Here is a 15,236-nt window from a genome sequence, read left to right as displayed (position 1 = left end):
TGCTGTGTTACAGCAGAGATGTCACAGTGACAAATGAACACAATAATTAAGCTTAGTGTTCATCTCTCACCGATACGCTTTGAGTTTAGTTTGTTTTTGTAAACGGGCATCCCGGATTATTTGTTTTCTCCAGGTAAGCAGCAGCACTACAGCAAAGTGATTTATGTGGTTTCAGCTGGACAGTAAGGACAAATTCTTATTCCTTTTTTAATTAACCTGAAATCGGCAAATATATAACGACATTAAAAGCATCGACCTATTTGAAACAAAGACGACCTGGCTGACCTGGTTTTATAAGTGAGAAGCTACACGCTGCAGAGGAGTTAGTGGAACTTTCCTCCACACCTCTGTAGCCTATAAAAATGGAATTTGGTGAGGAAAAAAAGAGGAAAAGCGCTGAACACAGAACAAAGTCGAACACGGTCGTCTTTCTGCATGTTCTGATTGCAAAATAAAATTAAACTCGCTCTCATATTTGAATTGGAGGTTTTGCTGCTTTGAGGGGTTGTGTGTTGAAAAGGGAGGAGGGGGTTAGGGGTGTGTGTGTGTGTTTGGGGGCGGGTGGGGGTGGTGGTGGCTTCTTTTTTTGTCCAAATCTGATCCCCAAATTATTCTGGGGGCTCAGATTGGTGTGAAAGGGACGAGAAGGTCACTTGAAATCGCCTTTTATCCGCTGGCTTTTTTCTATGGATCAGCAACTTTCAATAGACATAATCTAATCGCTCTTAATGGAAAGGCCATTCGTGAGAAATAGTGGAAATATCATTGAGCCTATAGGCTGCAGCCATTTCAGACCGAAGCATTAAACAGGCAACAACAGGAGTTCACAAAACAGAATAGCTATTAATTGTTACTGGACACTGAAAAGCGTCCCCTCAATAGTTTGCATATCAGTTTAAGACCCAGAGGGCAGAATTGGGAGTGCAATTTATTCTGTTATTTCATTATATTATTGTGTGTGTATTTTTTTAAGATTTTTTCCCCCTGAAAACAACTTTCAACTGTAAAATTACATTACACCACAGTGTGAGTCAAACTAGTTTGTGTGTAGATGTGACTGTTTATTTCCTCATTATTTTTAATATGGCCTCGCATCTCCAGAGATTTGAGATCCTTCCGTTTTAGATGTGATGAATGAAAGTCTCTTTCCAGGGTTTTTGCATCCCAGACTATAATTGAGGACAATAACTGCAATGACTTTCCCAATTAGGCTTGAGGTTGGAGTTAAGTTAGAGGGGTTGTCAGTTTAAGCTATAGGCAATGGCTTTATTGCTCACTAACCATCATTTCTTTAGAGCCTATGTGCTAATTACTTTGGATGGTCCCAGAGACGGAGATTATAAATCCATTAGCACCCAAACCCTCGTGGTTCCACTGTGCAAACACTGTAATTTTGTAGTGCACCAAAAAACCCAAAGTTTAAGTACCAGAAGTTACATGAAGGGAAACAGATTTTCCAAGTGTGTGTGTGTGTGTGTGTGTGTGCGTGTGTGTTTGTACTTCTTAGGGATCCACTGTGAAAGGAAGCCACAGCGTATATCAATCAGCAGCTAAGCCAAAACACACAGAGCAAACTAAGCATAGCAGAATATTAACAGACAAGCGAAAATGTCTCATCAGAGGGCTTTTGACTATTAATGGCCGGTGGTTAGATTTAAAAACGACCTGTTTATATTATGTCAACTTAATGCGGCACAGGAATCATAGATGATCAGCACAACATGATTTTAATATTGTGGCTTCTGTTTTTATGCAAGTTTGGGAAATCGTTTATTCTTATCCCCCAAGAGGCTGTGAAATATCCAGGGAGCGACGCAGCCTTAAGGCACGAAGTGAATTAGACTTAATACCTGTTTGACTGCGTTTAAAGAAGCCAATCCAAAAAAAAAAAAAATAAAAAAATAAAAAATATCGGGACCCAAGCGGGGGTGCACGAAGGCATCTCACCCCTTAAGTAATTTATTTCAGGGAAACCGGAGGGCAAAGGTGGAATTCTTGAGAAATTCAACAAGGATAAGGGAGCTTTAGGAATTCTGCACGCAGATTACTTTTCATCCCATCCTCACATTATCCGACAACACGCAGGAGAAATATAGCTCAGCGACAAAAGAGCGAGATTACCCTCCGACACTGAAGAGTGCAAAACAATTTTTAAGAAGTATTGCGATTATTAAGGGAACAAACGAGGGGAGAGAGAGAGAGAGAGAGAAAGAGGGAGGAGAGAGGAAGAGGAGGAGGAGGAGGTGAGGGGGAAGGAGGGGGTGATTCACTGTGTACTTTCAGGAGGGTCCGGGGGGTTGGAGGGGGACAAAAAGATGACAGCTCACCGTTCATAATGTCCTGTCACTGTCATAAAGTGGTGTAGTGGCTGATAAACCCATAACACAAGAGTTTACTAACCTTTGCATGCTGACATTAATATATATGGTGTTTAAATTCATATAAAACGCAGAATAAAACTGATCAAAGGTCAAGATTGCTGACGATCAACTCATGAATTCTTTGTCTTTTGGTAACTTTTAACAGGCTGGTGTTGATGCCGTTGCTCATGATGCCTCGCCATGCTGCCTGACACTGGGGCAGAGTCAGCCAGCATGGCCCTTATGGTTTAACTTTTGGTTTCTAACTAAATGAGTGGCATCACATCAGTACTGCATTATTCTCTCCCCCCCAAAAACCAACACACAGCAGGGGCTTAATTAGAAATGTAGTGTAGCTGAACCATCAGCAAGCTGGAGCTGAGAGAGGCTGAGCACATTGCTGCAGTCTAGTTTACATCAGTACGGAGAAAACAGAAAATTATTTCCCCACAAACTCTCAGAAGCAAGTTGCACAGGAATTTATTTACATTTAGCAACCTTGAAAATATTTTGTGCTCTTGAACAACCGAGAAATATTACTGATTAGAATACTAAAATATAGCAGATTAGCCAAGACAACAATTGTGTGAAATATTTTTAAATATATTCAACATTTGTAATTGAAAGAACTATGAAGACACACACACACACACACACACACTAACAAACATGGACAAAACCCTCTTGAGATCGTGTGGATTTTCACTTGGAGAGTGTGCGTCTGGTGTTTGCATGTGTGGGCACATGTGTGTAAAAAGACAGTGAAGTGAAGGTGGCCTGTGTTTAGTGTCCAGACCTGGCAGATTGTGACCTTATCAATGTGAAACTCTTAAGATAAATTATTCATAGCACCTGTTTGATGTCTTCGGCCAAAGAATGACAAAGGTGTAAGATTTGAGATGCATCTCAAAGCCATGAGTATGACTTACTGTGCTGCTTCTCTGTATTAAAGAGCAGAAAAAAGAGGCTTTTTCCTAACAGTGGGGTGCAGAAGATAGCGACTAGGAAACAGCCATAGATAGTTAAGTGTAGGCTAATGCAGATACATTAATATAACCAAAGTGGAAGTGAGTGAACCATTTTCAGTGTGCAAGGAGTGGCTTCTGTCAGCCATTGTCTTAATGCCATGAGACTCACAGGTGTCCAGTGATTATGTCGGTCACTGAAGCAGGCCACCTGCATTGTCACTGCCTGCTTTGTCCTCACCTTAATTTGAAACCTGATGCAGAGGAGTTTGTGTGGGCGATTCAGCGGAGGTAACCTTGCCCTTTGTAACCGAGTTTGTGCTGTGTCTCCTCGCAGGCAGGGAGAGCGACATGGCGGCCGGGCGTTCAGAAACACAGCGGGACGTGTCGGTGTGGTGCAAGGACTGACACTGGGATGAGCTGTAATTTATGGCGAGTGCTGTTTGATTATAGGAGGGTGACGCTGACACCACTACTTAGTACGAGTGTTGGGGATTACTTGACATGACAGCCCTGCACTGACAAGCTTATTGTACTTAATCATACATGTGGTAAATAGAACATTAATGGTAAATTAATAGTCACTCTCAGAATAGATTTGAAGAGGCTGTCCTCTCTGAATTTTATTGCTCATTTCGGATTTAGTTTTTTTTCAGTAAGTACATTACTGGGATGTGTGTTTAACAAGTACTATTCAAAGCTTTTCCACATGAATCCAAGCATCCTGGAACTCAAATTCTTTCTCAATGATTTGTTTTGGAAAAAGACCATAGTATGATTTTTGGGAAACCGGCAGCTGAGCTTTTCAGAGCCAGAGGTCAACATAATGCTCAGTATTAATAAAACAAATAAGACTAGGATGGATATTAATGATGATATGTACAGATGTCCCGTGCATGAGTTTGAATTATGTGTGTGTGCTGAAGGAGAGCAAAGGAGAAACACTCTTACACGTTTGTGTATTTACTTGTGTGTGTGTGTGTGTGTGTGTGTGTGATAGCTGAGTCCGTTTCCCTTAGATGTTCTCTGTGACCTTTGACCCCACAGTTGGGGTCGAGCCCTGACAAATGAGATGGTCGAGTTCTGGCCAGAACTGCAAACATTCCACAACAATCTTCTGTCCTCCTCCTCCTCCCCTCCTCATATCCGTCATTCCTAACCCCTTCACTCCTCTCAGTGTGTCTCTTCCACATCTTCGAGAGAGTCAGAGAAAGTTCTCATTACAAACAAACATGTTTTATTGTATTTGCTGTGGGAATCGCACACACTCTCTCTCACACACACACACACACACACGCACATCCTTCAAATTAAGAATTACAACATCGGTTAGATTTAATATCCCCTGACATGTGCCTTGTTCACAGAAGGAAAGAAAACAAAAGAGTGTGATCTTAGAGAAGAAGCCGTGTTAAAGATTTGGATAATACAAGCCTGCACTCTGAAAGCACATCGTGTGTGTGTGTGTGTGTGTGTGTGTTTGGAAAGCTTGTCAGTGATGTCAAGGATGAGAAATGTTGCAGTGTGGTTTTTACACACGCTGCTGGCTCTAGCATTTCCGGCAACATTTCTCACTCTGCCTCCCTCACACCATCCGCTCTGCTGCAATATCCCCACATTTTTCCATCCTTTCACTTCTTCCCTTCCCTCCCTCCCTCCCTGTTTGCCTTCTCTCCGCTCTCTGACCACTCTTACCCTTCCTCTCTGCTGCACCACCCTGCCCAATCTCAGCCTCTCCCTCCCTCCTCTCTCTCCTCACAGCACATTCAACCCCCCCCCCCACACACACACTCTTTTTCCTCCACCCACTATTTTCTCAGATTTTCTAACATGCCGTTCCACAGAATGCTACCACCTGTGTCTTTACGGAGGAAAGGAGAGCTATTGGTATTCCTCTTCGGGGAAGCTGGTTAAGATAAGTGGCACCCTCTATTACAATGACACGGCAAATAACAGTTCTGCTGGTTGTGTTTCTGTATTACCTTCCTTTTTATTTTTTCTCATGGAATGACCCCAGCTTCCTGAGCACCACCACCCTCCATCAGAGTTCTGGCTACAAGTCGTGCTGTAAAAACACACGCACAGTCACTGTCGCTGAACGTCAACAGAGCAGCCACAGCGCCACAAAAGGAGCCTGGAGACCAACAAAGCCGGCTGATACAGTAACACTGAGCGGATCACGCTCTTGAACTTGCTTTCATAATGATGTAATATTAATAAAATGCAATGCAACACAGTAAAGATCTTAATAAAAACACATCAATCTCAGTGTGTGTATGTGGTTTTTTTTTTTTCTTCTCTTCACTCCCAGTTGAATTTGAAACCATTTGATGTCGGCTGTTATGTGATTCATCCGAGGGTACAGCTGCTTCTCATGGATCTTGGCCTGGACTGGACTGCTTCCTCACAGGGCAACTGATCACGTGACTCAATCACACGGATAGATCTGAACTCTAATTGGCCGCGCACTGGCGCATTACCCTGGTGAATCTGGGTGCACATATACAGCTCTCTGCTTTGGACAGTAAAATGGCGGACTGTGTTTTGCCTTCCTAGCCAAGAGGACATCGAGTTTTGCGTACATCTGTGGGTGGGCGCTCATAGATCACAGGCTGTTGTTATGATGATCTACAGTGCAAAAGAATATGTCATTCCTCGGGCGATGCAAATAGCTCTGCAAATGAAATGAAACAACGCAATGTCACGCAGTGAAGTTGAGTAGCTGAAACAGAAAGAAAAGAGGTTTCAGTATACAATTAGATTACTGCAGGACTCGAGTATCTTCCTGCTCCCTCTCTGTTTCTCCCTCCACCTCCTGGTCCCTTTTTTCCCCCCTTTCATTCACATCCAAGATGTGTCCACGCATTAATGACCAGTTGTATGGTCTGTATATTCAGTGTAAATAAATAATAAAGCTCTCCTATCACTGTCATCACCATCAGCCTTCAACTTGGTGGGGTTAAAGCAGGCAGCAAGGGCAACAGGCAACACGGAAAATATGCGTAGGCGTATGTGTGTAATCACGGCCACGTCCATGGTGCAGTTCAGCCGATTGTGTTTACGTCCGATTCCTCCTCCTCCTCCTGTGTCCACAGGCAGCTCAGGGATGTAAAGGAAGGGCTCAGAGCCATTTGATTCTCTGCCACCACCCACCGTTACCCCAGTGTTACAGAAGCGTGGATGTCTGTCTGTCCCCCAGAGCCACAGTCCCGCTCTCCCCCATCCCTCCTCAACCAGCACGCACCCACCAACCCAGCACCCCCTCCGACCCCCAATCCCTCCACCTCCCTGCCTCGCTCCCTGATTCAGTGTGTAAAAGCGCCCCCTGAATGATGGATTACTGTGTCACAGCAGCCTGCGAAGGATTAATTTGTTTCATTGATTTCTCTTTAGGCAGAATGCCAGCGTCTGCCGCTTCCCACCTTTTCCCCAAGACTCGCAGCTGTAATAGACGGTAATGGCCTAAGACAAATCAACCCGTTTCTTGTAAAAATAGCAGCAAATAACCCTCCCCACCTTCCAGCCTGCACTCTACTCGGGAGCACATCGGGGAGTGGTGGTGGTGGGTTATCGAGGGTGTTCGATTCATCCTCGTGCTCCATCTCTATCAGTCTGTCTGGTTATCCTTCCTTACCAGCATCCCTCCTTATCCTGTGCGGAGCCAGAGAGGACCATCCAGTCACTCTAACAAAGCCATAAGTCTGCCGTACTTACAGCTCCCTCTCAAGCCTCACAATGGATGGGTAATGACAGCGCTGTCTGGAGGGGGCTGTGGGAGTTGGGCCATTCTCTCCAGTAATGGAAGCAGTTACTGCCATTCCCTATACACCTGCAGGAACAGCTAACTGTTAACCGCTGTGATCTATGGCAAGGCCTTACCGCACTGGGCTAAGGTTGAGCAGTTGTACTGACACCACTGAATTAGGACATGTCTGCACAACACATCTTTTTTCCTTCTGTCTTTGCTATGGCGCTACATGGAGAGCTATGGAAAAGCATTGGGGTTATTTATAAACAAATGCGTGCCAATGAATCAGTGTTGGTTCAGCTCTTAGCACTGCAGACTGACAATCCGGCATTCCTGACATTCACTGATTTAATGCAGACATAAGATGCTGCCACATCTTTACTACCCTGTCACTGCTTTGAACGATGGGAAACCCAAACTGCCTGTAACATTAAGCGCACCACTACAGGCTGACTGTCCTCGAACGCTTTCCAATCCCACAGAGATTTACGAGCAGAACCACATCCATTAATCCATTGTTGATTTGCTGTGGCTGCCCTGCTGGGTTTTTAGGATCAGATATCATACAGTGCTGAAATTCACGCCACTGCGCAGCTGGGTAGACTGTAAGACTCTGACCGGTGCTAAACATGCTGCACGAAGAAAATTAAACAAAAGTGAATGTTTTTGAATTTTTAAATTCATAACACATTTGAAATTCCTGCAGGTCCATCATCGGGTCTTATTCACACACAACCTGACAGATAAATGAACTTTTGACAGAAAACGCTGTCACTTGCATTAAAATTTACAACATAAACGAGAGTGACAATCCATGCAGGGCTCAGTACGAGTGACTTAGAGCTGGTACACAATGTGATAATGACCCGGGCTGCAGGGAAATCTCATCAGCTCCCTGCAATCAATTTAACAGTGTTTACAAAGGCAGTGGCTGGGGTTTGTGCTTGGGGACAGAGCACTGGTCACCTGGTGCTCCACTAGATCCTCCTGCTAAGCTGGCCTCTCCTGGGTAAACCTCCACAAAGCCTCCTCATGTCTGACACCACCAGGTCCTTCAAAAACAGACAGCTCTCAGACAGAGGATTAGGTAATCTCACCATGATACTGTCTTTTTCTCTATTTCTATCAACGTTTCATCCTCAATGTCTCCCTTTCTCTACCCCTGCATTCTCATACCACAACCCCCCCACCCCCCCGTGGCCTGTTGAAGTTCTTGTACTACTCAGGGCACAGCTATCCTCAGGGGTCCTTACATTCTTAAGTGCCTCCAGAAAAGGTTAGCTGGCAGGTAATTGTACAGCTGTGGTCGGGCTTATCTTAATTGTGGGTGCTTCAGTGCAAGCTACACTTCCTTTGATGAAGAGACTTACAGTATACAGAATAAAGAGATAGGAGAGAGGGATGAGAAAAGGATTTACCATTCGTTAGTTGCTTGTATTTTGCACCGTAGCAGTATAACATGAAAAATGTCTTTTAATTCATTATAGATTTACCATTTGTAATTTGAAAATCAAAACCTTTTTTTCAGATATGTCATAATGCTATTTTTTTCTTGTCTTTATTGTCCATTTTTCTAAAATGTTCATTGTACGCATCAATGGAAAGCTTCTATTTCCAGCTCAGCACACGTTTTTCTACTTATCTGAGAGTGCACATTTTAGGATCCATGTGCATAGTGGAAAATGCAATGCTGACCTCGTAGTGTTAAAATCCTAATGACTAGGTCTTCAACCATTCCAAATCTATACCTCTATTAGCCATCTGATCATATACATACATATTATAAACATACACACACACATATGTCGATAGGAAGCTTTAGGGGAGTTAGTGTTTGCATTGCCCCAGTCAAAGGTCAAGACTGACCAATAAAATATTTCCAGAGCGCCATCAATAACTCCGACATGCAGACTAATACAGTATGGGATTGTGGGTAGGGGGAGGAAGCCTGCTGTGGTTGCTTCGAGCAGAATGGATGAACAGGAGGCCAAAAGGTTATTGGACAGACTTCAGGCCCCTGCCCCTGTACCCTCTCATATGTGCATTTGATAGTGACAGGGGCAATTATAAAGGTATACTTCAGACAGGTCAAATGGGAGAGGGCAAAGTGCAGAACCTTTAAAGCACTGGTCAGAGTCAAAGGTTAGGACAGACATAGGACATCATACCGAGCCGCTGGGCAAGGGGTAATGGAATCAGAGCTATAAAGACACAGACTGATGAGCAGGATAAAATGGAACATTTCTTCTCTTCATTTATGTTTCATAGACAGAAAATTACACGAGATGCTCATGAACAAAATGTTAAAATTATGGCAATAAATAGTGTTGGCTGGTCTACATTAACTGTTTTGTGTGTGATGTTCAAATACAGTATGATGTCAGAAGAGCTGTAAGGCTTCATGACTATTAAATATGAATAGCCCAAGGTCAGGGAAGGTCGTGGCACGCATTTAGCACCAGTGACCGACGCCAAATGTAAAGGTCAAAGAGGAATTGCCTGAGTCTGGGCAATACAACATTTGCTCGTCCACATTTATGCATCCCATTGGCAGTGATTTATGGAGGGAGATAAGCGTACAGATGGGAAGAAAACACTCTTTTTCTCCTATCCCGTCAGACTCGGTAAATACACTACTCACTCATATCAATCACCGTGTCACAGTGAATCGCCACTGTATGCTTCCTGCTCAGATTAAAAACTGCTTTTGTCTTGCTCTGCCTTCTCCCTCCAGCTCTGGGGAAAACACTGGCAGTATTGTTGCCATTTCACAAGCTCTATATTAGCATTTCAAACAGCTGTGGTACAAAAGTACTGAGTATGTTCATAGTCAGCGGTATGCTTTAGTTACATGCGATCTTCCATGGATAGAATCCATACTGTATCAATCATACACTATAGATGTAAGGTCCCTCAATTGATCTCAAAAATGCTGAGGAGAAAATGGTAAGCTTTTTTTTGTCTTTTAAAATAAAGCTGTTATGTTACAATATGATTTTTTTTTCTAATGTAATGCAATACACTGTCTATTTCTAGGTCCTGAGACTGCTGTTATTTTATTCTCATTCACTGAGCTTCCATGCATTTGGTTTACATTACAAAAAAACAGAAACTTCAACATTAGAGATGCAAGATATTGGATTTTTGCAGATATGCTGATATTTTGATATTTTCCAATTCATTTTGGTTGATTGCTGACCATATTCTTTTCCCACCTAATTGCAGAGATCATCAAGTCTGTCTTGTAATGTAGTCATGGTTGGATGAGTTTGGTGAGGAAGAACTTGACTGGCCCACACAGAGCCCTGACCTCAACTCCATCCAGCACCTTTGGGATGAACTGGAACACAGACTGTGAGCCAGGCCTTTCGGTCCAACATCAGTGTCTGGCCTCACAAATGCTCTACTGCATGAAAGGGGAAAAATTCTCACAGAAACACTCCAAAATCTTGTGGAAAGCCTTCTCAGAAGAGTGAAAGCTGTTACAGCTGCAAAGCTGTCCATGTATTTAGAACGCGATGTCACTGAAGTCCCATTTGCTGCAATGGTCGGGTGTCCCAATACTTTTGGCCATATAGTGTATTATCATGCCTGCTCTTATTTTGATGCTCCACTGCTGACACATTTAAAAACTAAATTGTCAACGGTTTGTGTTGCATGCACATAATTAGAGTGTCTCATCAGCCTGTATTATCGGCAGAAATGTTCATTGCAGGCCAGTGCTGATAATTTAAACCTTTATTTGCTGATACTGATGATGTGCTGATATTATTGTGCATCGCTACTCTACCCTGTTACATTCATCAGAGTACCAGGAATTTAAAATAGTTCATGTTGAAGCAGGTTTTATGCTTATAAAACACATAACTGCTGATTCCAATCAATTCCCCGTCCTCAGGGGGGGACTCTCTAGCCCAGCTTTAAAGAATTTTTTAGGCCTCTTCAATGTATTTGAATGTTCCCCATGTCCCTTTGGCTCCTTAAATGTAAAAACCAGCCTGTTACTGGTGCGCCATAGCTTTGGCAAACTACCCCCAAGTGGTTCAACCTCAAAAAAAACATGTTTTTGAACTGCTGGCCAAAGCGGAAACAAGGTCTAGTGAGTCGCTTTTCAAGCTGAGCCATAAAGACCAAATTTTCTTTTCCTCCAGTAGTAATAAATGTGTTATTTTCCTTTATTAAACATATTATGTTTTTTCATAGCAAGATCAGAAGGTAATAACATGCAACACCATAGGCACTAGTGCATATTAGCTGCCACCTTCTGTTTAGTGCTCTGTCAGTCTGGATTTCAGCCTGTATGCAACGTCAATATGACAAAAACCTCTTTAACATCAGGAAAAATGCAGTAGCCAAAGAATGTTGCTCCTCTGGAAATCATATAAGTTTCATTGCATTGACTGGAGAGGTCAGCTTTGGGGATCGGATTTTTACCATTATAATACCAGCGATGACATTTCCCTGCACGCCAGCCGTTACCCCATCTACTCCCCCACCCTCCCTGTGAGAACAACAGTCCTAAAGGCCGTTTATATATGGGACAAGTTCTGTACGTCCTGTCACATTCATCTCTATTTCCCCATTCACCATGGGGCATTTGAACCACATCAGAATCTATTACCACCATGCAGATTCAGCCCCTGCTGACAATACAAATCATGATAAGATGGAACAGTGACTCCATAAACACCCTCGCTTCGACATTACATCGTATGAGCTGGGCTGGATAGCAGATCCCACTTGTGATCTATGTGATCATCTATTTATACAGATGGACTAAAGATACGGTTATCATCGCATCTCCGTCTGTCTTAAACCTATATGTCTGTTATTACTCCCATTCAGAAGAAACGGTTATAAAAATTTGTGTGTGTGTGTGTGTTTTTAACTGTGGTAGCATCCATCAATCAGCTGAAGGAGTTCCAAATCAGCTGCTTGCGGGGAGAGATTTATGCTGTAATGCATCAAGTCAACAGACCTTTACAGTAAAATATGATTTTATCAATAGGCCTGATCAATAGTGCATGCAAGATGCTGTGTAATTATTACAGAGGTCCGTATCAATAAAACTGTCACGCACGACCTCTTGCCAAAGGCTATGGAGCAGGCAGTTGCAGACAGTTGAAGAAAGGCTTGTGTCGTGGCCCTGAGATGTTTGATTACCTGTACATAAGGTCACGTCTTTGATGCACCATAACTTATCAGGACATCTTAGCGGAGACGAGACTCAGGCTAGGAGATTTTCAACCGCAGTGCCTATGTGTGCTACTGCATCCGACACATTTAAGCCTATATGTATATGATGCATTTTACAGGTCAATTAATTCTGCCAGGTTGGTGAGCTGTGTTTCCTTGCACCTCTGCAGACGTAAGAGATAATAAATGATAGCGACGCGGACGACTGTCTTTACTGGAGTGAGGATCATTTGTCCTGAAGCAAGGCAATCCGAGAGTGGAAGAAAGACTGTCAAAAAGAGCTTTGTGTTACACTGTAACGGGAGGTTTCTGCATTGACACACTCTCATACACACACATACAGCACACCAGAGAGAGAGAGAGAGAGCGCGTGAGGCAGGGACCAATGAGGCAGTTTATATCGGGATTTTGTTTCACAGCCACGGCCTCCTGGGAGAGAGGGGTCTGCCAATAACACTTAAGAGACAGAGCAGGAAAAGTAAGTGCTTTTATTACAGCTCATCACTCATGTAATTTCTGGCAGCATTTGTGATTACAGATCAAGTGATTGACTAACTACACTTTCGGCAGCTGAGTTATGAACCGGGTGCCTACCATTCCAGCCCCGGCAGATTCTCCGTGTCAGCTGTAACTCATCCTCTCCTGGGGTGTTAAATCAAAGAGCACACTGCAGCCGGAAGAGTTAAATAATAACTTCAGCTTTATTGTAAATCTGTCAGAAATTAAACCTGCACGGACGTCGTCTTGGCCCCGATGTTGTACTGCATGGGGTGAAGAGGCTGGATGGAAGGGATCAATAGAGGCCCTGATGGAGGTATTGATGGATGACAGGTGAAGTGGGTGTGTGTGTGTTTGTGTATGGGTGTGTGTCTGTGTGGTGGGAGGGGTGGGATTGAATCACCCTGGGGTTGGGTAGAGAGCACGGCTCAGGGTGTTTAATCGACAGGTCTCACCTTGAATCGATCGGCAGGAGTCTCGCAGGGCAAAGACGTGATACACACAACCAACACTCACTCACACACACCAAAACAAACCATAGGGAGTGGAACAGATGATGGGGTGCGATGCCAGCGCATGTGTCAACGCCATTAGTACCGCATGTCTGTATGTAGTCAGTGCTGGGCTTGGTACTCAGAAGCTAAAACCTAATTTTTAATGTCTTACTCATCACTCTCCTCGTGCAGCACTTCCTTTAAAATACCTTTGCATAGTTTCACAACCCTACAATTACCTTCTTCAAGAAAAAGATAAGGTAATCAAGGTATCAAGGTAATTAGTAGCTTTGATGACCATTTGTATTGTTAGGCGAACTGAAATGACGACTACTGTTTTGAAAGCAAAACACGAATAACAACAAAATCATAATCAAAACAATTAATAACTTACAGGTGGTACAGTAACTGAAAACTTCATGCTATGATTTGTAAATTTAAAAGCAGTTCTGATAAAATATCAGTCATAACCAGATTATTAGTGGTATTATTAAGCAATATTAACATCAGCGAGAAACCATTTTATTGTCATTTAACATTTTGAGTGATGTGTGTCTAACACTGCTAACCTGTGACACAGTTACTGACAAAAGGTCCTTTTTGATAAAGGTAGATAATAGAAAAACATCACATTTATAATGACATCCCGACAAGAGCTATCACGAGGTACAACATCTCACTGAGAAACACAGACAAGTTCAGTTCCCTGTAATGATCCTATTTTAACCCCATCATATAATATTATGTCACACTAAAGGAGCCATAGCATCATGCGCATGTGTGACTCATACTGCAGAGATGGGCTGACACTGAAACTCTCCACTGTGAAATGTCTACAAGAGGCCAAGATCTGATGCGATGTTATGTCTTTAATAAACAACATACTGTAAGTATTACAATGAATGTGTCTCAGTAGTATATATACTAAAAAAAGGGGGAAAAAAGAAGAAGACGTAATGATTCAAGGACTGTACAGCTCCCACACGCAGCTTTGACTGTAAGACCAAAGTCTCTTGCTTTCAGATGAGGTCAAGGTTCATGAGTCTTGTTGACTGAAATGGTTTGTAAGAGGGGCAGATTTGCCAAATCACAGTGTGGGGTAAAGTGAAGGCCATTAATGCTGATCTGGAGTCTGTTTTGGAGAACTCTTGCAGAGCGAAAGAGGCTGTTTGCCAGTCACCTTTGAGCCAAAAAATGTAGTTTTATATGTGGTCTACAGAAAAGCATTATACAGTGGATAACAGAGTGCACATTCTAACTCTGTGGCCAGTCATTTCTGGGGACAGTTGGCTAAGAAACGCTTTGACCCTAATAACTTCTATGTATTGAGTTTAAATCATTCACACAACTAGACACAAAAGGATAAACATACATGTTTTAAACATTAAAACATCAGATAAATCATATACATTTTCTAGCACCACTGATGGAAAGGATCAGATCTGCAGATTCTTACAGATTCTTCCATGAAGCGTCAGAGGCAGAAACCACACTTTTGTGTTTTGGGCAGTACCTGAAGGGCTCAGAAGAGGAAGGAAAAGGAGGAGAGGGTTCAACTCGTGGTTCTGGGCGGAAGGAAGGTGAGGACATCTTAACCTGCTGACCAGGGCTCAGAAGGGGAAAAAGACTGTAGATTGGAGACTTAAGCCCAGTGTGTAGTCCAATTCCTGAGTGATGACAAGAGGATACCCTCTGTCCAGCAAGGCCTGAACTTCTTCCAGGGGGTGTGGGTTTGGGTCTGAGCCTGGGACTCTGCAAAATGCGGCAGTCACTTCCAGGTCTTTGGAACAAATCAGTCAGATGTGTAGACCTTTCCTGAAGAGGCAAAAACATAAGAAAAAACAAGCATAGATATAAAGGCTCTTTAACTTGATTGGTGACTGCTTCCTGTTTGTAAATTACTGTTCTTGCTGTGATCCAGTGCTAAAGTCACACTTCAAGCCCGCCAGCCAGTTGCTCTATACTTGCCCCTTTA

At 43.1% G+C, this 15,236-nt stretch overlaps 1 protein-coding gene across 5 annotated transcripts in view; it reads right to left on the bottom strand.

Moving 5' to 3' along the window:
• Window positions 1–13,938: 13,938 nt before the first annotated feature.
• LOC124058128 (RCC1 domain-containing protein RUG3, mitochondrial-like) overlaps window positions 13,939–15,236 on the bottom strand; it is a 286,532-nt gene continuing 285,234 nt past the window's right edge. For all 5 annotated transcript variants that reach the window (XM_046387041.1, XM_046387043.1, XM_046387042.1 and 2 more), the window contains one exon: window positions 13,939–15,076. In XM_046387041.1, the coding sequence (XP_046242997.1) occupies window positions 14,714–15,076 (363 nt within the window). In that variant the 3' untranslated portion in view covers window positions 13,939–14,713. The remainder of the gene's footprint in view (window positions 15,077–15,236) is intronic.

The sequence above is a fragment of the Scatophagus argus genome, chromosome 4 (assembly GCF_020382885.2).
Source record: "Scatophagus argus isolate fScaArg1 chromosome 4, fScaArg1.pri, whole genome shotgun sequence".
NCBI lineage: Eukaryota > Metazoa > Chordata > Actinopteri > Scatophagidae > Scatophagus > Scatophagus argus.
Note: the sequence above shows the minus strand (reverse complement) of the source record. Positions and strands in the feature narration are given on the sequence as shown.